Source organism: Cucurbita pepo, chromosome 1, assembly GCF_057944985.1.
Source record: "Cucurbita pepo subsp. pepo isolate OVF chromosome 1, ASM5794498v1, whole genome shotgun sequence".
In the NCBI taxonomy this organism is placed as follows: domain Eukaryota; kingdom Viridiplantae; phylum Streptophyta; class Magnoliopsida; order Cucurbitales; family Cucurbitaceae; genus Cucurbita; species Cucurbita pepo.
Window position 1 is genome coordinate 1,530,311 of NC_141798.1, and position 24,364 is coordinate 1,554,674.

At 35.8% G+C, this 24,364-nt stretch overlaps 4 protein-coding genes across 5 annotated transcripts; all 4 read left to right on the top strand.

The window, feature by feature from the left end:
- The first annotated feature begins 1,350 nt into the window (after positions 1-1,350).
- Positions 1,351-7,718, top strand: LOC111793921 (ERAD-associated E3 ubiquitin-protein ligase HRD1B). Of its 2 annotated transcripts, none has more exons than XM_023676000.2 (8): positions 1,351-1,511; positions 2,628-3,171; positions 3,461-3,637; positions 4,421-4,570; positions 4,659-4,864; positions 6,160-6,316; positions 6,497-6,776; positions 7,247-7,718. In XM_023676000.2, exons 2-8 carry the CDS (start codon positions 2,639-2,641, stop codon positions 7,397-7,399), a joined length of 1,656 nt encoding a protein of 551 aa, XP_023531768.2. In that variant the 5' UTR covers positions 1,351-1,511; positions 2,628-2,638; the 3' UTR covers positions 7,400-7,718. The 2 variants fall into 2 exon arrangements, with proteins under 2 accessions (XP_023531768.2, XP_023531774.2); XM_023676006.2 differs by having other exon boundaries at positions 2,633-3,171.
- A 139-nt stretch (positions 7,719-7,857) lies between these two features.
- Positions 7,858-16,204, top strand: LOC111793907 (BRASSINOSTEROID INSENSITIVE 1-associated receptor kinase 1). The gene is made up of 11 exons (XM_023675981.2): positions 7,858-8,538; positions 9,047-9,179; positions 9,280-9,351; positions 9,961-10,104; positions 12,005-12,076; positions 12,190-12,261; positions 12,355-12,434; positions 13,893-14,021; positions 14,112-14,453; positions 14,696-15,090; positions 15,626-16,204. The coding sequence occupies exons 1-11, from the start codon at positions 8,454-8,456 to the stop codon at positions 15,938-15,940; spliced, it is 1,839 nt and encodes a 612-aa protein (XP_023531749.2). The 5' UTR covers positions 7,858-8,453; the 3' UTR covers positions 15,941-16,204.
- A 1,463-nt stretch (positions 16,205-17,667) lies between these two features.
- On the top strand, positions 17,668-20,714 carry LOC111809055 (putative anion transporter 5). The gene is made up of 2 exons (XM_023695425.2): positions 17,668-18,182; positions 18,833-20,714. The coding sequence occupies exon 2, from the start codon at positions 18,965-18,967 to the stop codon at positions 20,291-20,293; it is 1,329 nt and encodes a 442-aa protein (XP_023551193.1). The 5' UTR covers positions 17,668-18,182; positions 18,833-18,964; the 3' UTR covers positions 20,294-20,714.
- Positions 20,715-21,833: 1,119 nt separating this feature from the next.
- Positions 21,834-23,631, top strand: LOC111787735 (uncharacterized). The gene has a single exon (XM_023667777.2). The coding sequence runs from the start codon at positions 21,961-21,963 to the stop codon at positions 23,218-23,220; it is 1,260 nt and encodes a 419-aa protein (XP_023523545.1). The 5' UTR covers positions 21,834-21,960; the 3' UTR covers positions 23,221-23,631.
- The last annotated feature ends 733 nt before the right edge of the window (positions 23,632-24,364 follow it).

Genomic DNA, 24,364 nt, shown 5'->3' on the forward strand with positions numbered 1-24,364 from the left:
ACGAGAATAATTATTAATAATTCACACATATGTTCATTAAATAACCAAGGGATTATTTATACTGAACTGTCATGCATTGTTTGCAACCAATAAAAATTAATTATTAGATAATCGACAGATAAAGTGACATATTCCTAACAAATTTATGTGTATGCATGTGAGCTTATTAATTCACCAAATAGACTATTTTAGATAATTATTAGATAATAAGCATTTATTATTGAGATAAAATCTTATATTTACAGTGTTATTTACTCGCATAATTAGATTAAATGTGCGATATTTTATAATTAAAAATTAAAAATTTTAGTGAATTTACATCTCGAACATTTTGTAATTGCTGTCTATATCCCATTTATAAAGCGTTCGTAGTTAAGTTGACCATTATTTACAAAAGCAAAGCTTCTAATTACGAGAAATCAAGACGTTCGAAAAAAAAAAACTAGTCATCAGCCGAAAATAAAAATTTAAAAAATATATACGTGTGAATTTTATTTTTTTAATTTAAGTAACATATTTACTACATTAATAAAAATATCCAAATTTCAACAATATCATTAAAAAAAAAAAATCTAAAAATACGTTTAAACTCTAAAAAAATATATTTAATTAGTTTTAGATAAAAATGGTTAATATATATATATATATATATATATATATAAATTTTCAAAAGTATAAAAACTATAATTTTAACTTTATTAAAAAATACCCTTAAATTTTTAAAGCTTCTTGACAAAAATTTTAAACTAAAAAAAAAAACTAAAAAAATATATTTTTTAATTCAAAAAAATATTTTTGATTAATACTACGTTTCAAAAGTAATATTAAAAACTTTAGAGATAATGTACGAGATGTCAATAAACAATTTTCAATCATATATTAACGACAAATTTTTAATATAATTCTAACTAATAAGAGTATTTTTTAAAACTTTATTATTATTATTATTATTTTTGTTTCTTTTAAACTTTTTTGAAACTATTAAAAGTTAAAAACTATTTATTTTAAAAGTCCCATAATAAAATTTTAGATTTTTTTTTTTGAAAGATTAAGATTATTATTAAAAGATTTGAAAGTTTATGAATATTTAGAAATTATTTAGAATATTAGAAAAATAAATTTTAAAATATTGGATAGAAAATTAACCAAATATATAGTAATAAGATATTTGGACGAAGATTTAAATGAAGATTTTTCTAATTTAATGTTAATTTAAAAATATTTATAAAATATTGCAAGATTATCTTTTACTATTTACCCCCAAATTATAAGTAGTTGGATTGACTCCACGAGCATACGTGGCCGATTTTGATTGGATAAAACAATGTCATTGGAGAATTCATCCAAAAAAGTCTTTGAAAGAGGAGCCCTAACTTTGAATTCCATTTTGGTTCTGCATCAGCTTTCATGATTCTGCAATTTTTCGCGTTCGTCTCATCTTCATCGACTTCCAACTGGATTGCCGCCTAGATCTACCCGGGCATAGATAGCCATAGTCGCCGATCAAACAGGCAAGATTTCAATTCGAAAAACAACTTTTTTTTGTTGATGTTTGTGGATTTGCTCGGTCAATTGGGTTTGTAACACCAGGATTACGGGTTTCTGGTTTACCAAGTTTAGTCAGACCATGTTGCAAATACATTACATTGTCCGCGTCGAGAAAGAACAAATGTTAGCGCTGGAAAAATTGTAGGAAAATGCCTTGCCCGGCTGGTGTTATTGAATGTAGGGATGGTATTGATGAACTCAACATAGATCATAGGGAATTAATTCACTTCTGCAAACCTTAGGATGATTAATCTCAGTCGAATTTGCATGCATTTGTCGCGTGGATAAGACAAAACAGCGTGTATTTTGCCTGATTTTCTAATGATCAGTGCTTTTGGGCTTTGAGTGGGAATTGGGACCTGGAACTTTTTGGCATTATGTAAACGGAGGGAACCGGGTTGCTAAAATGGGTACATCTCATTCGTACAGCTTCCTATATTTTATGGTTAAACTCATAGAGCTTTGACCTAGAGCTTGGGTTGGTCTCCATCTTCCTTTTTATTGGCCATCTTTTGGAAAATTCGATGGTGTATAAGAAATCTGAACATCTTAATTTATTAACTTCACATTGCCAAGTCAATTCTAATTCTCTTTTTGGGGAACCTAAGGGAGCCTTTGAAGCATTTAAAATTGAATTTTTCCCTCAAGCTATGAGGATCTTCCAGGAAGCATTGCATAAATATGCACACGATATGGGGGATGCAGAGGTCTCAAGTTCACTTATCTTCAATAATCTAGAAAGAGATTACACGAAGAGTTATCAAATATTGGAATTAAGCATAAAATGGACGTCACTCTAGTTTTTAGACCAGGACGTCCATGAGAAACCAGAAAATGAAGTTTCCTATAGAAGATCTTCATCATTGAAAATTCCCCTATTTCCCCCAGCCAACCCGGAAAAGCTCGGATTGCATGGACAAGGAAAATCCTCACATTCATGAAAGGCTTTTTATGCATTACTTCTTAATTTAAATGTCGTCCAGACAGATAATCAATTTACTATAAAGATAGGCAACAATGATATTTTAGCATCGATATGTTGTTTCATTTGGCTGACATTTCTAATTCTCACATGGCAGTGCAGTAGAGAATGATGAAGCTGCAAACATATGCGGGAATTAGTTTCATTGCAACTATAGTGGTGATCTATCATGCCTTTAACAGTAGAGGCCAGTTCTACCCAGCGTTGGTCTATTTATCAACTTCCAAGATCAATCTAGTGCTTCTTCTCAACATGGGTTTAGTCCTCATGTGCATTTTGTGGCAGCTAACCAAAAAAATATTTCTTGGTTCTCTCCGAGAAGCAGAGGTTGAGAGGCTCAATGAGCAAGCGTGGAAGGAGTTGATGGAAATCCTCTTTGCCATCACTATCTTTCGGCAAGATTTTTCTGTTGCATTCCTTGCTATGGTTACGGCTTTGTTATTGATCAAAGCTTTGCATTGGTTGGCTCAGAAGAGGGTTGAATACATGGAAACCACTCCATCGGTGCCGTTGTTGTCTCATATCCGGATTGTTTCTTTCTTGGGTTTTCTCTTTGTTCTAGATAGTCTGTTTTTGTATAATTCGATAGGTTCTCTGATACAGACAAGGAAGGCTTCAGTTTCCCTCTTCTTTTCATTTGAGTAAGTTGGCAATTTCAACCGTATGGTATATAACTTGCATCTGTCTTTGTACAAGCATAAACTATGATGTTTTGTGGTTAGAATGTCAAATATTTCAAGACCATGTTAGATGAACTAACAAATTATTTTTAAATTTGATATTTAATATCGTATATAGAGAATTCATGACTACTGTCTTTTTGTTTTTTTCTTGCTGGAGTTGGGTCTTTTAAATATCCTATGATGTTTGTTTCTGGATCTCTGAGGATCTTTTGTCATCATTAAATAAAGTCAAGGACTTGCTTTTCAGGTATATGATTCTTGCGACAACAGCCGTGTCAACATTTGTGAAATATATTTTCTATGTCAGTGATGTGCTCATGGAGGGACAATGGGAAAAAAAGCCTGTCTATACATTCTACTTGGAGCTTATCCGAGACTTGCTTCACTTGTCGATGTACTTGTGTTTCTTTCTTGTGATTTTCATGTAAGTAATCAAGCTACATTCCCTAAGCCTATCTCATTTGTGTGAATTGGAAGTTTGAATTAATCCCTTTCTGTAAAAATGTACTCATATTGCTTAAGCCCAAATGTTAAAGTAGGAGGATGCTGGTTTTTCTCAAAGAATATTATGCAAACTATAATAATCATGTGGTAACTGGGATTTATGCCCTTAATCATTGGCTGTCAGATTTTACTTTCATGTTAATTATGAGAGATGGCTCACAGGAGTGTCTTTTGACTACATGGTATTTGTTGATTGTTTTGATATCCTTTACATCCTTATTATTTTCAATCAGTTCTTATTTCCCTTTTAGATTGAAAGAGGAAGAGCTTTCTGCTTACATGCACACATTGGCACTAGAAAAAAGATGCTTTTGATTGTAGTCTAGCGAATTGTTTTTTTTTTTTGGAGTTTTTTGGATAAGAGCTCTGTGGTCAGGATTTCATTGCTAGACTGTAAACACTGAAAGATATTAATTTCACTAACCCGGTTCCGTTTTGGACTTTCAACTATCTGTTCTCTCCTTTCCTACTATATTGAATGCCAACTGCTTAACACACAGTAAAGAGATAAGGAGGTTAAATGAAGCTCCAGATTACGTGTATTATGCAAATTTCTTGACTTAAATATGCTGGTATTTAATATACGTTTAATAGTTTAAAATGCACGATTTTATATCCTCTACTATTCTATCGTCACTGTATTTGCTCTTTATTAACTTCATTCTCTTTTCTCATTTTAATAATGCTGAGTTTGCTCTTGTAGGACATATGGCGTGCCTTTGCACTTGATCCGTGAGCTCTATGAGATCTTTAGGAATTTTAGGATTCGTATTGCAGATTACATTCGGTATAGAAAGATTACTTCAAACATGAATGATCGTTTCCCAGATGCAACACCTGAAGAACTCAATTCGTGCGTCTAAGCTTGGTCAACTTATTATGTCTATTATGTTTCCAATATTTATATTTCAGCTACTAAAATTCCATTTACGGAATTGCAGAAGTGATGCAACATGCATTATTTGTCGTGAAGAGATGACAGTTGCAAAGAAGCTAGTATGTGGACATCTTTTTCATGTCCATTGCCTCCGGTCCTGGTTGGAGCGACAACATACTTGTCCCACTTGCAGAGCCCTTGTTGTACCACCTGAAGGTTCAAGCACAGCAGGAGGTCATCAGGGATCGCAGTCTGATGCTAACCAACAAGGTAATTGTAAAGAATTTAGTTTAATTTACTGCCTGGCTAAAAGATCTTAGATCTTGTGCAATTTTTAATTTGATAAATTTGTTCAATCTCTTCAATCACCATGAATTGACCAAGCCTTTCAATATGTACTTGGAGGGAATAGACTCAGACTATTGTCTCGGGAGATTAGTTAGTTAGGTGTGTGCAAGTTGGTTTGGACAATCGGGTTATCAAAAAAAAAAAAAAAAAAAAAAAAAAAAAAACTAATCTCTTCCATGTATATATTTCATCTAGTTATGGACTTGTTTGGAATCTTTCGTTTTCCTCAAAATTTCAACTAAGGAAGAAAAGCATGAAAGATCTGGAAGACACTTTTTCTTGAAGTATCAAAGCTAAAAGAGTACTCTTTGTTATTGCTTATGTTACATTCAGAAACCTAGAGACATATCTGTCCCATCTGCCACGTCACCTACAAATTAGATGGTGCACAAATTTTCTGGTATTTTACTTGTACAGTGCTTCCCTGCATTTCAATTCTCTTAACAAGTGGTGCTTTTTATACAGCATCCACAACCCAATTTGGTTTAACGTTTCAAAACTATTAAATAATCCGGGTCATTAAGTAACAATGCAAAAATGAGCCATCAGTATTTGCAAGTCTTCTCTATACGTAGTATATACCTCACCATCAGGGTGAAAGAGTTGAAGTCTTCTCATTTCATGGGTGTTGAATTTCTCTCTTCTCTCATCTTTTTTTTTTTTTTTTTTTTTTTTTTTTTTTTTTTTTTTGAATTCATGCATTATATTCGTGCTTGTTTTTCTTAAGAGACTGTCCTTAAAGCTATCAAATATTCTATATATTTTTGTGTCCTAGCAATTCAAACTCGTCTAAAGGAAGTAGTTTGATTCTAGGAATGTCTACGAATTTAAGCACATCTCTTTGAGAACAGATGATCATTCTTGAACTAGACCTCTGGTTCTCTATAGAAATTGGGTGCTTCACTTTATCCTTTCTTGTTTTGTTTTTAATTTTCTTATTGTTAGAAATGTTGTGGTTGTATTTCCAAGTTTTCCATTGAAATTTTGCAAAGCCTTTCCTTCACCTAATAAACTGTTTGGAGTCTTTTACTCGATCTCATTGCTTTGGATTAACAGCATTAAATGTTTGATTGTTTGGTGCATGCTAGTAGCATTGTTTTCAGTGTATCTGCTTTCTTTGATAGTTTTGGATGCAAATCATGGAACTGTTTTTTTCAATATGGTAGTCTACCAGGCTGAAACTTGGATATAATGAGTGACCATTCTGTTGGAAACAGGAACAGGAACCACAAGTTCATCTGCACAAGGTTCGGGTGGGACAGGTGCTGTTGGTGATAGTTTGAGTCATCATCAGGCTAGAGTCCAGGCTGCTGCTGCTGCTGCTTCAATATATGAGAAATCTTATGTTTATCCTTTTGCGAACACATTAGCATGGTATAGCTTTTTATTGCAAAATATGTGGTCCCTGTCTTATTCTCCTTTTTTTGGTCTTGAAAATTTACTTCAATATTAAGGCCATTTCTCCCCTTGTATATAACAGCCCTCCACCCCAAAGAGAGAGAAAAGAGTATGACATATATAATTTTTATTTTGTTTAATTTTATTTATTTCCAGGTCTCCTGGATATGCAGTAGTTCCTCAGGTTCAAAGACCTTTGCTTGACTCCAACAATGTAGAACCGATTGGAGAACAAGCTTCCAATGAACAAGCACAATATTTTCCATTTACAAGCGGCCCTGCAAACCTGTCCTTTACTCAAATTCCCCAAAATCTTTTTGTTCCTTTTCAGCCACGAGAGGGCACTGTAAACAATACGGATGGATTGGGCAGTAGTCAAAATACATCGGGCTCACAGCTTGAAGCTCAAGAAAGATTTCTTCAACAACAGATTGAGGTATAATAGTTAATTACAGCACGAACATTACCTGGTGAACTGTCTTGTTTAGTTAGTGAAGGTTCTGTTTGGGCTCTTGTTGCTGGACCCTTGTATATTCTTTAGCTCAAGGTGAGGTGATTCAATTAGAGGCTGAGAGGAGCTTGCTTGTAGTTTGAAGGAAGAAATAAATACTTTATGTTTTTAGATTTTTCATTGAGAAAGCGTAAAGTTCTTCACACTGCTTCCAAACAACTCTATATTTTATAGAAACTCGAGGGTAGATAGAAGTGAAGAGGAGTCATAAAATCAAATTGTTAACATGGAGTATGTGATAAGTGAAGGATATACCCTGTAAAGAAATACATTTGTATCTATTCAATCCCATTCATACTAATTTGGCTGAGGCTGAGGATCTTTAGTGCACTTTTTTTTTTTTTTGGCTCAATGGCCACTTCCTCTAATATTCAAATTTTCATTTTTGCCAACAGATCCTACAAGATCAGCTGCAACTTCTCCGTAAACTGAAAGTCGAGGAAAGCTCAATAGCAGGCGAGGCAGACAAGAAAGGGAAAAGCATAGCATCATCTTCATCAGTTTCTGATTCTCATCCACCCGGAGAAACCGAAAGGACGGTGGGATAAGAGAAATGTGCATAATTACAATGTGTAATAATACAAGAATAGAGATTCAGAATGACAGAGATATCTCTTGTTCTTGTATTCGGAAGATGTACTTGGTAAATTTTTAGAAGCAGTCTTCTTCCCATTTGCATAGCCGCGTTGGTTAGTTGGTTGTAAATGCTGGATTTGAGGCGTCCTTTTTGAAGCAATTATGCGACGGTCAAAAAGGAATGTTGAATGTTCTTTTTAGCAAAGAGAAGAAGAGAGAGATTACATTCAAAGATGTTTGGTTGCTATTTTCTTAGTCTAAAAGATGCTTTTTGAAAAGCACTTCAATTCACATGCGCATGAGTTAAAAAGCATTGATTGTTTGGAAGTGGACATTTAGAAAAAAAAAAAATAGCTTTGACAAGGTCTTACAGATAGTGCTATGCTAATCTTGTTTTCTATGGTTCATACATAGCCATCCCCATTGACTCAAGAGTATCTTTTGAGTATCAAATGGGTTCTAAAAGTAAAAACATTATCTCAACAGGTTAAAAATGGCGTTGGTTTTATGATTGTTGTGGCTATGTATTTTTTTTTTCAGTTGAATTTTGGATGCTTTGATAATTGAGCATTTTTGTGTTCTTGGTTGAATCTCTATTTTGGAGTTGGACTATTTGATTTCAAGAAAAGAAGTGAAGGAAGAAGAACAAAGACCAAAGAAAATCAACGACTTTTCTTCTTCCGTTTTAATTCAACCCATCCCAATTTCCTGTGCAATTTCTTCTTCTCATTCCATGGAAGCCTGCAAGCTCTGCAAGTGGTCAATTTTTTCGCTTCTTCTTCTTCTTCTTCTTCGTCCATAACATTTTCTTCAATTCCTTACTTCGAGTCTCCTCGACCCTGTTGCAGTCAACGGGGTTCCTTCACGTTTTGAGCAGTTTCCTCGAAGGTTCCCACAGAATCTGGAGCTCCGATTCGAGGATTCTGTTGAGCTTTGACCTCTTGGCGCTCCTCCTCCGAAATCCCTCTGCTCACTATGTCGGATTGTTTCGAGTGTAAACTTTAGTGCGGGATTTTGGTTTGCGTTATGTCGGTGATGTTGCGTTCTTCGTCTTCTCTGTGGATAATTTTGGTGCTCCGGTTTGTTTCGCTGCTCTCTGCTAATCCTGAAGGTATTTGCTTATTGAATTTCTTGTTCATATCCGCATCGCTAATCCGTTCTTCTTTGGGTTTTGTTTCTGTTTTCCGATTTGATTCCGTTGACAAAATGAGAATACGAATGCGACCATCTGTGTTGTTCCACATGTTTGATCGCCGGAAAATCTGATATATAGATTACGATGCTTTGAATTATTTAGCTATCTAGGTTTATAGTTCAAACGAAACATCTCTAGTACAGTCCGCCCATGTGCTTACATTTTGGGATAGCATTGTAGAGTTTGGAATAAGAATCATGGTTTTGTATTTTGCTGGAGATTTTGCAAATTTATTGACTGAGCTTTAGACATATCGAAATTTAATCGAACTCGAAGTTTTGTTTGGTTTGAGACTGTGATAATCTTCAAGCCTTCTGATGATTGCACGTTACTGTTCCTAGTTTGTATTGAATACGTTAACTGCTCGCTGCGCTTTGTGGATGCTTGTTTCTTGGACTAATTATTGCGTACTTTATGCGGGCAGGCGATGCTTTGTATGCATTGAAGTCGAATTTACAAGATCCCAACAGCGTATTGCAGAGTTGGGATCCAACACTTGTTAATCCCTGCACTTGGTTTCATGTCACCTGTGACAACGTGAATACTGTCATTCGAGTGTAAGCTTCTATGTCTACTAGGAGCTTGGAACAAATGTTGCTTTTGGAAATTATTATTATGATTGCTGGCCCCTCAATCTTTTCCTTCTTATTTGTCCAGTGATCTTGGAAATGCAAATCTATCTGGCACATTAGTTCCACAACTTGGTCAGCTTTCGAGTTTACAGTATCTGTGAGTGTTCGCCGATTCGTGGCTACACCAATCTCTTTTTTTTATCTTTGATTGTGCACTTTCATTATCTCTCTCTCTCTCTCTCTCTCTCTCTTCCCAGTCGAGTTGTCGTAGTTCAAGGAATTTATAGTTCAAGCTTACTAGTTTTGTTTTTGACTGATCAAGGTTATATTGTCATCTAGTTTCTTACCAAATTTCATGAATTACGTTTCTTCTAAATGTTACACATCTTAGTCTTTATTCCTTTATGCCGTCATCAAGGACTGCAGAATCGAAAGAAATAATAAAAATATCTCAAAGATCCAATTGACTGGATATACTTAAAAAGTAAGAGGGAATGCAATTTATCTATGATAATTATCTTAGTTGCAAATAACATGAACTGATATGATATGATAATTATCTTAGTTGCAAATAACATGAACTGATGTGATATGAGAATTATCTTAGTTGCAAATAACATGAACTGATGTGATATGAGAATTATCTTAGTTGCAAATAACATGAACTGATATGAAATGATAATTATCTTAGTTGCAAATAACATGAACTGATATGAAATGATAATTATCTTAGTTGCAAATAACATGAACTGATATGATATGACAGGGAACTCTATAGTAACAATATTAGTGGAGGAATTCCGGAGGAGCTTGGGGATTTGACAAACTTGGTGAGCTTGGATCTTTACTTGAACAATTTAACTGGTCACATACCCGTCACACTTGGCCAGCTTGATAATCTGCGTTTCCTGTATGGTTACACATCCTTAAACTTTCCCTCCTTCTGTGTACTTTTTTAGCATCTGATTTATATTTTCCTTTTCCTTTTCTGCCATGCTTTTGCTGCATGGTTGGTTTGTTTGATGTACTTTTTTGAGAATGGATTTTTGTTTTGTTTATTTTTGTTTCAGTTTTTTAGTAATTTCATTTAATTTGAAAAAGAGAAAGAAAGAAAAAAAAAAAAAAAACTCAAGACAGTACTTAACTTTTGTGTCATTTTGGTAGTAATTTATGTGAGCTCTGAAAGTATGCATAATAGAAAACTGCAAGTTTTAATCAATGGCTCTAGTAAATAATTCACTGATGACATCTTATTTGGAGTAAAAGGATGGATGAGATAGGATTTCGTTCCTTTAAACCACTAGTAGTTTTTACTTTTCTAATAGATTTTCCAATGAGAAGGAACAGGAACGAATAAGAAGGATGTGTTGGTTACGAAACTATCTACCCGTTTCTTCATTTTAAACGAGAAACCTGGCTTGAAGAACTTCATCCACAAAACACTGATCAACTTTATCAAAAGCCTTATAAATCCTCTTTTACCACCCAACACTATTTCTTTTTGCATTTTTCCTTTTTTATTAGTAGGATTTTCATAAGTCATAGGCGAAACTAATCGTTTGGGGGTAAGGCACTAATGCCTTTAGCGTTCTAATAAGGGCACAATAAAGTAAAAATTTCTTGCCACTCAATCCTGAACTTTCTTTTCCCCTTATTTTTTAAATAAGGCTTGTGCTAGATGCTTGCATATGTTGGCTTCCATATAATCAAGTAGAGTAGATAAAGACCCACCCTTTGTGTTAGTTAGAATTAGTTCCTTGGACACTTGGACGTTGGCTCATGCCAACCATAGACTATTAAGGATCAGATTTGCACATATTCTATGTTATAGCTGGAAACTTATTTAGCTTCCTTTTTGGGAGATCAAACAAAGCTCGATTAATTTTCTGCTAAACTAGAAAGAAAAATATACTTAACAAGGAACTAGGCTGGAAAATTGGAAATGGATTTTTTGGAGGGAGGTCAAACAAAACTCAATTACTCCCAAATGGCTTTTGTTGGAGGGAGGAAAATTATTGATACTATCCTTATTGTTGCTGAAGCAACAGATGATTACACTCTAGACAGAAAAGGGGCTTCATTACTTTAAAAAGCCTATGGTAAGGTGGATCAGGCTACCTTAACCACAGCTTGCAGCTTAAAGGGTTTGAGGATAGATGGAGGAGGTGGATTAGGGGTTTCTATGCAAATTCTAACTTCTCTATCATGATAAATGGCGGGCCGCGAGGAAAATTCTGAGCTTTAAGTGGCATTAGACAGAGAGGCCCTCTCTTCCCCATTTTTACCCGTGTTGGGGTTTAGGAGGTGGTTAGGATTCCTTTTCCGAACTTTATTATTTGTGCTTAGGTCTTCCAAGAAAAGAGACCAGAGAAAGAATCAAGATTGTGGTATTATTTACCCTCACCTTTACTGCATGCTTAATATATATATTTGTTTACATCCAATCAAAGATGTCTATAACAGCTCTGCTGTCGTCTTCGAAGTTACTTTTATCACGAAGTCATTGGAAGGACAGTTCTCTTGATGCTTTCCTATTGAGAATGAGAAAAGGAGGGCTTTGTACCAGTTTACAACGGAAAAACTAACGTTAAATACTTTCAGACATATGAAGCTTTTTTGCATGTCCGTGCATTCCCAAATCTGAACTACTGCTTTATAATTTATATTTCATCATGTCATCCTTATTCAATTCATACCCACCTTGATTCTTTGATTTTTTTCCCGTTCTTTTGTTATATTTCTGTGCTTTTTTTTTGAACTCCCTCTTAAGTGGATCTCTTACATGGTTTTCTTCTTCATATATGAAATAGGCGTCTTAACAACAACAGCTTGACAGGAACTATTCCAATGTCATTAACCAACGTTAAATCCTTGCAAGTCCTGTGAGTGTTGTGCTTTTTAATATTATTCCAAGGGACCAGTTACTCTTGCTCTTTTCTGTCATTTTCATTTCCTTTTCTGTTTTAAGTAACATTATCATTCAATTGTACTTCAGGGATCTTTCATATAATCACCTAACTGGAGATATTCCGATCAATGGTTCTTTTTCTCTTTTTACCCCTATCAGGTAATAAGCTTTATGTCTTTTATTTTCTTTCTTTCTTTCTTCATCATATAACAGAAGCCCATTAAGAGTTGCTGACCTTCCTTCTCTACGCAGTTTTGCTAATAATAATCTAAATGAGTCTGCCGTTCGTCCTCCACCATCTCCTTTACCTTCTTCACCAACCCCCACATCAGGTTTGTTATCATATAAGTCTCCCGCTATTACTTTTTCTTTTAATATTATTATTATTTAAAAAACATATTTCTCAATATGAACATGTTTTGCAATATATGTTGATTGTATTTGATGTTATAAATTATTTTTACTGATTTTCTTGTCTATTGAGTGTGTGTTCAAGTTAAGAGAGTTCCAAGCCTCTCGGAGGCTTAGAGGTCTTCAAATTGCTTCATTGACTTAGACACTTTTACTTCTATTTCCTATATTTTCTTGTGTTTGTTTGAATATGAAGCTGTTTGGAAAAAAATATTATTTCTCATATTTTCATTTTCTATTTACTATAATTTAATTTATAATGCATTTTAATAGTTTTCTTTAAAAAAAAAATGTATGGAATATAAATGAATAATTATTTAAGAAAGAAGTAAAAACACATGAAAGCAGTAGATATATAAGTCCAGCTAGCTGTCCAGCCATTAGATAATGTGGTCTTTCTTCTATAACATAGCATACTTATGCCTGGTTCATTTATTTTGAAAACTCAATTATCTCCAGTATTCTTCTAGATGCCATTTAAAATACTAGACTGTTCACTTAGATATAGCCGACGCTAGATTGTTCAACTTTGGCATTTGAAGCAATGTTGATATGGATAAGCATGGTTAAAGAAGTTATTTTGGTACTATGGTTGGAAAGAAACCATAAGTGATATGAACAGACATCTCAATCATGTAATATGGATTTGAAGGAGGATGTTAAAAGAAAAATTGTTCAAATTACCTCAAGATGAATTTAAGTTGCAATTCATGCCACATTAAAGAAGAATCAAGCTTCTTGGATGGTTACAATTTTTGGGTGGATGATAATCTAGTGATAAGGTGTTTCATTAATGTATTTTGAGACTTTTTATTTATTTATTTTAAGGTTACATTTAGTTGCTATATAGTTATAAAAGATGAGGTTATATAAAGCATGTATGTTGTCTTTTAAAGTAGACTTGAAAAATGCAGTAAAAAGCACAAATGCAAAGAGCTAAACTTCTTTGCAATTCTATGTAGTTTAGGTTGCATGATTAGAATCATTCAAGCTTGACTTGATCAATCTTGCTTGTGGAGTGATTCGAATCTCAAGCAAGTGTTCTTGCCTTGAGATATATTTAATCAACTAGGTAATCTAGGTCTTACTTTCCCTTGGATTGATTGCTTGTCGTTTTGAGGTTCTTGGACATTTAGATCTACTATTCGAATCTCAAACAAGTTTGTTATGAATGGTGGGTTTTGGCTTTTTTCTACTATTTTTCGTTTCCTTCTTGTTTTTTATGCATCTTCTAGATTATCAACAAAATGTTCGTTTCTTGAAAAAAAAAAAAAAAAAAGAAGAAGAAGAAAAAGAAGAAGATTAAGAAAGACATATATGGTCATTTGACACTGTTGATTAAATTATCTTTTCTGTTCAATTTGGTGCTTGGCTTTTAGGTAATTCTGCCACTGGAGCTATTGCTGGTGGAGTTGCTGCTGGTGCTGCTTTACTGTTTGCTGCTCCTGCTGTTGCAGTTGCTCTGTGGCGTCGGAAGAAACCTCAAGATCATTTCTTTGATGTACCTGGTCAGTGTACATAGCAACAAAGTTATGAAAATGTTACATTCCTACATCATTTAACAGGAATATTTATTCAATTTCACTTCTTCTATACAGCTGAAGAGGATCCAGAAGTTCATCTTGGTCAGCTTAAGAGGTTCTCTCTACGTGAACTACAAGTTGCTACGGATAATTTTAGCAACAAAAATATTCTAGGTAGAGGTGGTTTTGGCAAGGTCTATAAGGGACGTCTGGCTGATGGATCTCTAGTGGCAGTTAAAAGACTCAAAGAAGAACGTTCCCAGGGTGGGGAGCTGCAATTTCAAACAGAAGTAGAGATGATCAGCATGGCTGTGCATCGTAATCTTCTCCGCCTGCGTGGATTTTGTATGACGCCAACTGAGCGGGTGTTGGTCTATCCATATATGGTTAATGGAAGTGTAGCATCGTGTTTAAGAGGTACGGTTTCATAGCATACTTTATATATATTATGGTTCTTAAAACTCTGCATAGAGTTGCAGTCATATGACCAAAAAGATTGCATACTGAACTGAACTCTCTCTCTCTCTCTCTCTGGTAAACCCACAATCACATGAAATGACTGCATGGGTGAACTTTAAAAGTATTACAAGTTAACATAATCACATCACGTGCTGAATTTTCACATGATACTCTCTTGCTTTTGGTTTACACTATTGTAGAGCGTTCGGAATTACAGCCTCCACTTAATTGGTCGAACCGAAAACGCATTGCTTTGGGATCGGCAAGGGGACTTGCTTATCTACATGATCATTGTGATCCTAAGATTATTCATAGGGATGTGAAAGCTGCAAACATTTTGCTTGACGAGGAGTTTGAAGCCGTGGTTGGTGATTTTGGGCTGGCTAAACTCATGGACTACAAAGATACTCATGTCACAACTGCAGTAAGAGGAACAATTGGGCATATAGCGCCCGAGTACCTTTCGACTGGAAAGTCTTCTGAGAAGACTGACGTTTTTGGGTACGGGGTAATGCTCCTCGAACTCATAACTGGACAGAGGGCCTTTGATCTTGCCCGGCTTGCAAATGATGATGATGTCATGCTTCTTGATTGGGTATGTTTTTCCTTACCTTAATATTTTTGGATGCTATAATGTAATATGTTGACACCTACAAAAACATGGTTTAGTTGCTCGGTATCTTTTGGTATCAGTAAAACGCAACATAACATCCACTTCTTATGAGTACAATACTGTAATGTCCCAGATCCACCGCTAGTAGATATTGTCCTCTTTGGGCTTTCCCTTTCGGGCTTCCCCTCAAGGCTTTAAAACGCGTCTGCTAGGGGAAGGTTTCCACACCCTTATAAATGGTGGTTTGTTCTCCTCCCCAACCAACGTGGGACATCACAAATACATTAAAGGGTTTTCATAATTTAGTTCATTAGTTTAGTTCTCTTAAGGCTGCTTCCTCAACCTTTTAGGACTACACATAAAGGCGTCATAAGAACTAATATAATAGATTGGCTTAGTATTGAATAGACGGTGGATGCATCAAAAGTTGTATGATTCAGACCTTGTTAGTTACATATAAGATAGCTTGGACTTTAGGCCAAGTATTCATTTTTATATCCACTGTGGAGAATTATAGGTGAAAGGACTTCTAAAAGACAAGAGGCTTGAAACGCTAGTCGATCCCGATCTTGCGGGAAACTATCCTGACGATGAAGTCGAGCAGCTCATACAAGTTGCCTTGTTGTGCACACAAGGCACTCCTACCGAGCGGCCTAAGATGTCGGAGGTTGTACGGATGCTCGAGGGTGATGGCTTATCTGAAAGATGGGAAGAATGGCAGAAAGAGGATCGGTTCCAACAAGAAGTAAGCCGCAATCCCCACCCAAGTACTACTTGGATTCTTGACTCTACTGCTGAAATGCCTCCTGATGAACTGTCTGGTCCGAGATGATTTCTGGAAGCCCCCTCATATATATATACATATATCATATTTGTGCATATAGTTTCCACTTTTTTTTTTTTATATAGAAAAAAATAATTTCATCATAAATTTTCAGGGTTGTTCATCTTGTACCACATATCTGAGTTCTCAGTAATTTGTAGAGGGGTTGGTAATCAAAACATGAGAATTCAGCTGATTTTTCAAATTTGATCTGATAAAGTGATGTTGCATAAGTATATTGGTTTGTATTATCAAATTTTCCTTCTCTACCAATGAATTTATATTACAGATCACTTGGATGGATTAAGTTCGATAAATCATTGAATCTCATTATTTATTGTCTCAGGATTAGATTTTGTCATAGAACAACAATGTTTATATCTTGTTATAATCTTGAAGAACATTGGCTGTTCTTGTCTCGTTCTTTCTTTTATAAGGATTTTGGTGTGATTAGTGAAATGATTATGTTTGTATCTTGGTTTCTGGAGAATTCATGGTACACATTGTAGTAATAATCTTGAAGAACATTGGCTGTTCTTGTCTCGTTCTTTCTTTTCTAATGATTTTGTGTGATTATAGTGAACTGATTATGTTTGTATCTTAGTTTCTGGAGAATTCATGGTACACATTGTAGTAATAATCTTGAAGAACATTGGCTGTTCTTGTCTCGTTCTTTCTTTTCTAATGATTTTGTGTGATTATAGTGAACTGATTATGTTTGTATCTTAGTTTCTGGAGAATTCATGGTACACATTGTAGTAATAATCTTGAAGAACATTGGTTGTTCTTGTCTCGTTGTTTCTTATTCCTCTGAATTATGTGAATGTTGTGAGAGATTAGAAGGATTCCCTCCGAAAAGAAACAAAGTTTGTTCAAGTTCTTGTGGCAGGGAACACTACTGAAGTGCTTCTTCTCCAAAGTTGCTTATATTTTAAGAACATTCTCAAGGATTATCTCCATCATAAGCAAGCTCTGGATCATCGTTTTGAAGTGGAATTTTTTTCATTCAAATAAGAGTTTTTTTTTTTTTTTTTTTTTTTTTTTTTTTTTTTTTTTTTTTTTTTTTTTTTTTTTAAGATTACTATTGAAAAAAAAATTTATAAAATTTATAAAATTTTTAAAAGTAAAATTATAAATCAATATATATATATATATGTATAAAGAATTGAAGTAGATAGGTTAGAACAAGTAACTTTGTAATGTCTAAAATTTTAGCTTACCTATTCCATATTTGACTCTTTTTAAATAAAAAATTATACTATTTTCTTGTCTTTTTTACTAATTCGACCAGAGTTCATATATAATTTTTTTTTGGTTAAAAGTTTAATATTCATTTTCACATTTATTATTAAATTATCGTAATTTACACTCGACATTAGTTTCTTCATTAAAATTTAGCAAAATTTTCAACCTTATTTATTTTCCTTATACATGTTTTATAGAGTAAGAAAATCCATACTAACATATTTGATAAAATATAAATATAAATATAATTTAAAATTGGGATATTATTATTTTTCTCAAGGTTTAAATTCTTACCCTAAAATTTATATTTTTTAAAAAAATATTATTTATATGAAAATTATTATATCTAATATTTTTTTTTTTGGGTTTAATAATAAATATTTGAAGTGGAAATTTGAATTTTTATGTGATTTTTCTTTAGAAAAAAAAAGAAAAAAAAAGAAAAAAAAATAGAAATTCTTTCCCGGAGAAGCGATTCCAGAGAGTGGGGCCCAATTCCTATAATCCTGTCCTACCTTTGCTTCTCAAATCAGATCTCTATGTCAAAAAGGAAGAAAAAGAGGGAAAAAAAAAACGAATTTGCCGCCGGTTCTCTTCTTCACCTGTCGGACATCGCCGCCGGTTGAATCTCCGATCAGTGGTGTCTTGTTCATGCCGAACGCCGGTGGTGGGAGGACTTTGTGTCGGGGTTTGTGGGGGGCGGTTGGAATTATTCTAAGAAGACTAATTTTGTGATTTATTGTTCTTATCAAGAAAGGCCCAATTACGCTAAAACCCCTACTTTCTCCGCATTAATGCACGTGAATTCGACTGGTTCTCTCACTCAAGTGCATTTTTGCGTCTGAATTTGAGCATTCAACGGCCGAACCTACCCACCCCCATAGCAGAGTTGACTTGATGCATTTGGCTCTGGGGAAACGCACATTTGTTTAGGAATTTTTCGATTTCTCTTCACTGTCTCTGTTGCTGGAAATGTGATCTTCCTCTGCTGAATCTGTACCATTTTGTAAGAACTCAATCACCTATTTGTTTTTAATTCGTGGCTTTATTTCTCATTCCTGCAAATTTCTGCTCTCTGCTCTCGTAAGTTCGATAAGGAATCGTCTATTTGACCAATCTAGGTCGTTACAGCATGATTTTTCTTTCATTTTGGTGTATTGTTAGTTCATATAATTTGTTCTTCATCAGCACTTCGTCTAATCATTCAACCACTACTTTCTCGAGTCGTTTCCTTCTCGTTTTCTGAGTTATAAACTGGATTAGTAAGTAGGATTGCGTCAGAGGACTTCTCACATTTCTTTGTAAATCCCGATCACATAGATTTATATGAATGCGTTTGTAGCCACTCCATCGACATTTCTAGTCAGAGATTGACTTTAAGCAATGGGTTTCTCGATTCTTAGATCTGTTGTAATAAGATCATACTATCTGCCAATGCATCCATTTGTTGATCTGAGTATTTCGATTTGCAAGAAATGTTCAAATTACACATGAGGAAAGAAGTCAATTATCTTTCATTAGCCTGTTCTTGTGATGCACTCATCTATCTTCTTTCTCAGAAGACAAGAAGTTAATTTGGAGCAATTATTTTGCTTACATTGAACTTAGTTTCTGTTTTCTGTTTCATGTCCTAAAATTTTCCTCTCCTTTTTTCAGGCCCTTTTTATCATTCTAGATACTGTTGAAATATATCAAGTTGTTTACGATATCTTCTTAGCCACTTGGGGATTTTTCTCAATCTTCAACTGTAAAGGTTCTCTAAAGTATGCGTAGAATTGTTGGCGAAGTATGTCGATGATGAAAATTCCGAAGCGTTATTGGATTGTTCTTTTAACGTTTATCTGCACATCTGTTTGTTATGTGGAACGTGTTGGATTTTCGATTGCTTATACATTTGCAGCTGATGCTGTGGGGGTAGATCAATCAAGCAAAGGTACTATACTTTCAACATTTTACTATGGGTATGCCTGTTCCCAGGTTCCTGGTGGATGGGCCGCTCAAAAAATTGGAGGAAGAAGGGTTCTTCTGATCTCATTTATTTTATGGTCCTTGACCTGTGCATTAGTCCCACTCGATCCGAGTCGGGTGATGGTCTTGGTAATTGCTCGGTTACTTGTTGGTGTGGCACAGGGTTTCATCTTCCCCTCAATCCACACTGTTTTAGCACAGTGGGTTCCTCCTCACGAGAGATCTAGATCTGTTTCTCTTACAACCTCAGGAATGTACTTAGGTGCCGCTGCTGGAATGCTTATCCTTCCGAGCCTGGTAAAGTATAGAGGGCCTCAGTCGGTATTTGCTGCCGAGGCGTTGTTAGGTGCCACATGGTCTGTGCTATGGCTCATGTATGCAAGCGACCCTCCACGTTCTGAACATGCCAAAGCTGTTGCTGCTGGTTTTGGTGAATCTCTGCTGCCAATGAAAGGAAACCATAAAGTAAAAGTAGAGGATAGAGGAACTTCAACACGAACCTCGAACATCCCATGGAAGAAAATCTTGTTGAGCTTGCCAGTTTGGGCGATCGTTGTAAACAATTTTACCTTCCATTATGCGTTATATGTATTGATGAACTGGCTGCCTACCTACTTTGAGCTTGGTCTTCAACTTAGTCTCCAGGAGATGGGTTCTTCTAAGATGTTGCCTTACCTTAACATGTTCTTGTTCTCGAATATTGGTGGGATAGCTGCTGATCACTTGGTTACCAAAAGAATATTGTCTGTTACTCGAACTCGGAAATTCTTGAACACAATAGGCTTTGCTGTAGCATCGCTGGCACTGATGGCTATCCCCATGTTCAGAACTTCTGGGGGGGCTATCTTCTGCTCATCTGTGGCTCTTGGTTTCTTAGCTTTGGGGAGAGCAGGATTTGCTGTGAATCATATGGATATCGCTCCTCGATATGCCGGTATTGTCATGGGAGTTTCGAACACTGCTGGTACGTTAGCTGGTATTATTGGAGTCGGTTTAACTGGAAAACTACTGGAAGCTGCAAAGGCTTCCAATTCAGATCTCTCAAGTCCAGAAAGCTGGAGAGCTGTTTTCTCCATTCCAGGGCTGCTCTGCATTCTTAGCTCTATTGTATTTTTGCTCTTCTCAACCGGTGAGAGAATTTTCGACTGAGGTAACCTTCCTTTTTTCTTCATGGAAACTGCCTCACAATCACCATTCATATAATGATTTGTGATCATCACACTGAGTGTATTTACAAACTTTCAAATGCCAGAAAGAGTTTATAGTGGCGTGTAGGATAGGAGGAGGAAAGCTTATTATTTCATATGCTACATGTTTCAATTTCTAAGTTAAAAGTTTTTTCTTTTCTTTAACATAAAGAATGTACCATGATTTAACATCATTGTAGTTGATGATTGATATTTCTGTGACATTTGTCTCGTGGACTGCATAGCTTCTATGTGAAAATAAAGTCTGTGGAACTACAAATTTGTAATTGTGTACGATACATTGGGATCATTTCCGATTTCTTCAACTGATCCTATAGATTTTGATATGAATGATATGTCTACATATTTTACTCTATTGTCAACTTAGGAGGTCGAAGTTTTGAATCTTCCACCTCTTACACGTATGCACGTACATCGACATATTCCTCTCTCTCATGCATCAAATTATTTGAGGGAAATGGAATTTGGAACCGTGTAATGTAGCAAACAATTTTATATAGCTGGATGAATGAGTGATTCTTGGCCAAGAGATCAGATCTCCCACCCTATGTATTGTTGAACTAAAAAGAACGGAGACAGTAGTCATATTATATAAAATTTTCTGCTTAGCTTCTCACCCATCTTCTCTTTCCCGTCTTGTGTGTGTATTATATAACTGTCCTTGCACTTCCTTGACGAGGATCACTCGAGACAATGTCTATATCACAATCATGTGCTTCGTCTCTAAGTTTCACAGGGTTTGAACTTCAATCTTGCCATTTAGTCATGTAATCAATACACTTTGGTTGGTACATACATATCAATGTAGTTCCTATTGAAGCTTGCATAACATATAGGAAAACTATTACTGTTCAACATTCATTTTGCACATACACGTCAAGGGGCTGGGCTGTTTCATCCTCTATGTTTCTGCCAGCTTTGATTTACATTAATGTAGGGGCACAATTGATATTTTCAAAAGTACAGGGACTATATTGAATTAAATAAAAGTTGAAGGATCAATCAATTAATGTGGTGAATTTTCACCCATTAAATAATAAGTAACTGCTTGAAGTTCAACCTCCATAATTGATTTATTATCAATAACTTCCCAATCAAAAGAGGAAAACAAAATTAAATTATATAATTTTGAGGAAATTAGAATTCATCATTTATTTAAACGATACTCATATTTCATTTGATTGGTCAGAAGTCAATTGAAAGCTAAACAGTGATAATTCTAAGGATTCCCGAGGGGAAAAATAGAGATGTCTCCTACGTTATCCGTAATATGTGGAAGTATCGACTAATGTTGTACATCATTTTATTTTGATTCTCGTTGATTTTTCATTCAAGGAGGGCATTTTTGGAATTATAAATTAAGTTTGAGTAAATTATTATTTTTATGAAATTTAAAGGACTTGAAAAAAAAAAAAAAAATGTTGAGGGCAAAATTGAGAGATTGAAAAAGTAGAAGGTCAATCTTGAAAAAAGAAAGGCATTAATCCAAAAGAAGGATTCACTTTTGTCTTTGCCTCAACGATTGACCCATTGGCTTCGTCGTCCCCCTGAAAGCAGGGGGCTTCAGAGGAAGAACAACAACAACAACAACAACAAACCTTGCTCCCAATGGACTTCCACCGGAATCCTTCCGTCAACAACCGCCATTCCCCCTCCCCTACCTCCTCTGTCTCCTCCACCACCGTCCCACACAACCCCTCCGCCACCACCGCCACTGCCGATAACGACCCTATGCACTCATGGTGGGAGTCCGTTTCCAAAGCCCGCTCTCGCATCCACGCTCTTTCTTCCATCCTTCCCCCTCATTCCGACTCGTTTTTTCTCTCCTCTCTCGCCGATTCCGACCGGCCGGCCCTCTCTCTTTTGTCCTCTCACGATGCTTACTCCGTTATCTCCTCTGCTCTCTCCTCCTCCGTCTCTGGATCTGGTTCTGACCCTCTCTGCCACTGGCTTTACGATACTTTTCTCTCTTCCGATCCTCATCTCCGCCTTGTTGTTCTTTCCTTTCTTCCACTTCTTTCCTCTTTGTATCTCTCTCGCGTTCATTCTACTTCCTCCGATTCCCCTTCTCCTCCTTCTCTCGCTGGCTTTGAGGCTGTGCTTCTCGCGCTTTATTCCTCTGAGGTTAAGTCTCGGGCTGGGAAGCCTGTTCTTGTCGCGATTCCTGATCTTTCGCAGCCTTCTCTTTACCATTCTCCTCTGAATAAGCCCAATTCTGTTGCCCAAGCACAATTCAGGCCATCCGTTGGAGTTCTTTGCCCTTCGCTTGAACCACAGAACGCGGTGAAGTCAACCAAAAGAGCTGGCATCATTGGCGTCGCTCTCGATTGCTATTACAAGCAGATCTCGCAGATGCCGAGCTGGTCGAAGCTTGAACTCTGCCTCTCTGCGGCGTCGTGGGCTGGGCAAGATTGTTGCTGCAAGAGAGAATTTGATAAAGAAGATGGTTTGGATATTGATGGGTTTTCGGAGAAAAGGGCTTTGGAGTATGGGGATGAGATAGAGGATGTTTCAGTAAAAATGGGTAACCTACAAGTTGAGACGTGTGGGAACAATTCCGATGATTCAGAACCTAAGGGGTTCAGAATTCCGCTTCCATGGGAGCTTTTGCAGCCATTACTTAGAATTTTAGGACATTGTTTATTGGCTCCTTTGAATTCGCAAGATGTTAAGGATGCAGCTTCCGTTGCTGTAAGGTGTTTATATGCAAGGGCATCTCATGACTTGGTACCGCAGGTGATATTGGCAACTCGGAGTCTTATTCAGCTTGACAACAGAACTCGAGCGGCTGCAAATGCTGCAACAGCAACAAATGCTTATACACCCAGCAAAGATAAGAAATCAGAAATCTTATTGGTCTCAAAATAAACGATCTGAATGAGGTAACAGATGTTGTATAGTGAATCTGAAGCGGTTGAACTTTACTTTGTTTAGGATAATACTGTATGGATGTCTGTAGTCTTTATATGATGGTTAAATTTCTCACCAAGTTACAAGCCTTTTGAGTTGTACTTTTATAGGATTTTATTCTTGTGTTCCTTGGCTGAGTAGACCTCTTTGGTTAGAATTTCATGTGCTTGCCTATACATGGAGGGTAATTTTTCCTTTTTCTTTTTCCATTTTTAATTTTAGCTGGTGTGTATGGTCAAGGGTATGAATAACTTAAGTTTTATACATTGTCGTGTGATTCATTTTGATAGTGATTGTTCAGATTTATGTCATATACAGTTCACTTGGGTTTGTTTATATAATCTATACCAATGGTTATCAAGTTGAGCAGCTTTGGTCTCAATGTCTTTAGATTGGAGTTTTGATTGTACAGTTATTCTCCTTTATTGGAAGTGGTAGATGGGTTTAGTAGTCTACATGTTTGTGACCCTACTGATTAGTTTATCCCTGAAATAACATGCTTTGATCTGGTGGTCTATACTGAACTTAATGTTCTAATATTGGCCAAGTCTCCTTTGAATACTGATTAGTAAAAGTTGTTGATGCAGTAGTTCTTATGTTGTAACAGCCCAAGTCCACTGACATGCAAATATTGTCTGTTTTGGCTTGTTACGTATTACCATCAGCCTCGCGGTTTTAAAATGCGTCTATTATGGAGAGAGTCTAGCCCTACTCCAACCAGTGTCTCGCACCATCCGATAACTTGGCTTTGATACCATTTGCAACAGCCCAAATCCACCGCTAGTAGATATTGTCTGCTTTGGCTTGTTATGTATTGTCGTGAGTCTCATGGTTTTAAAACGTGTCTATAAGGAATGTTTCGTTCTCCTCTCTAACCGTGAGGTTGACAGCGATACATAATTGGCTAAAACGGACAATATCTACTAGCGGTAGATTTATTTTTCTTACCTACTAGCGGTAGGTGACCTACTTTTTACTTGATGTTCCTAAGGGGATGTACAGGGCATGATATCATGAATAGTTTTGTTGTAATTGCAGATCTTTTGTTTGCCTCCTGTTCTTTTTCCTTCTCTGTTTCTGTCTTTCTCTAAAACCACCTTCT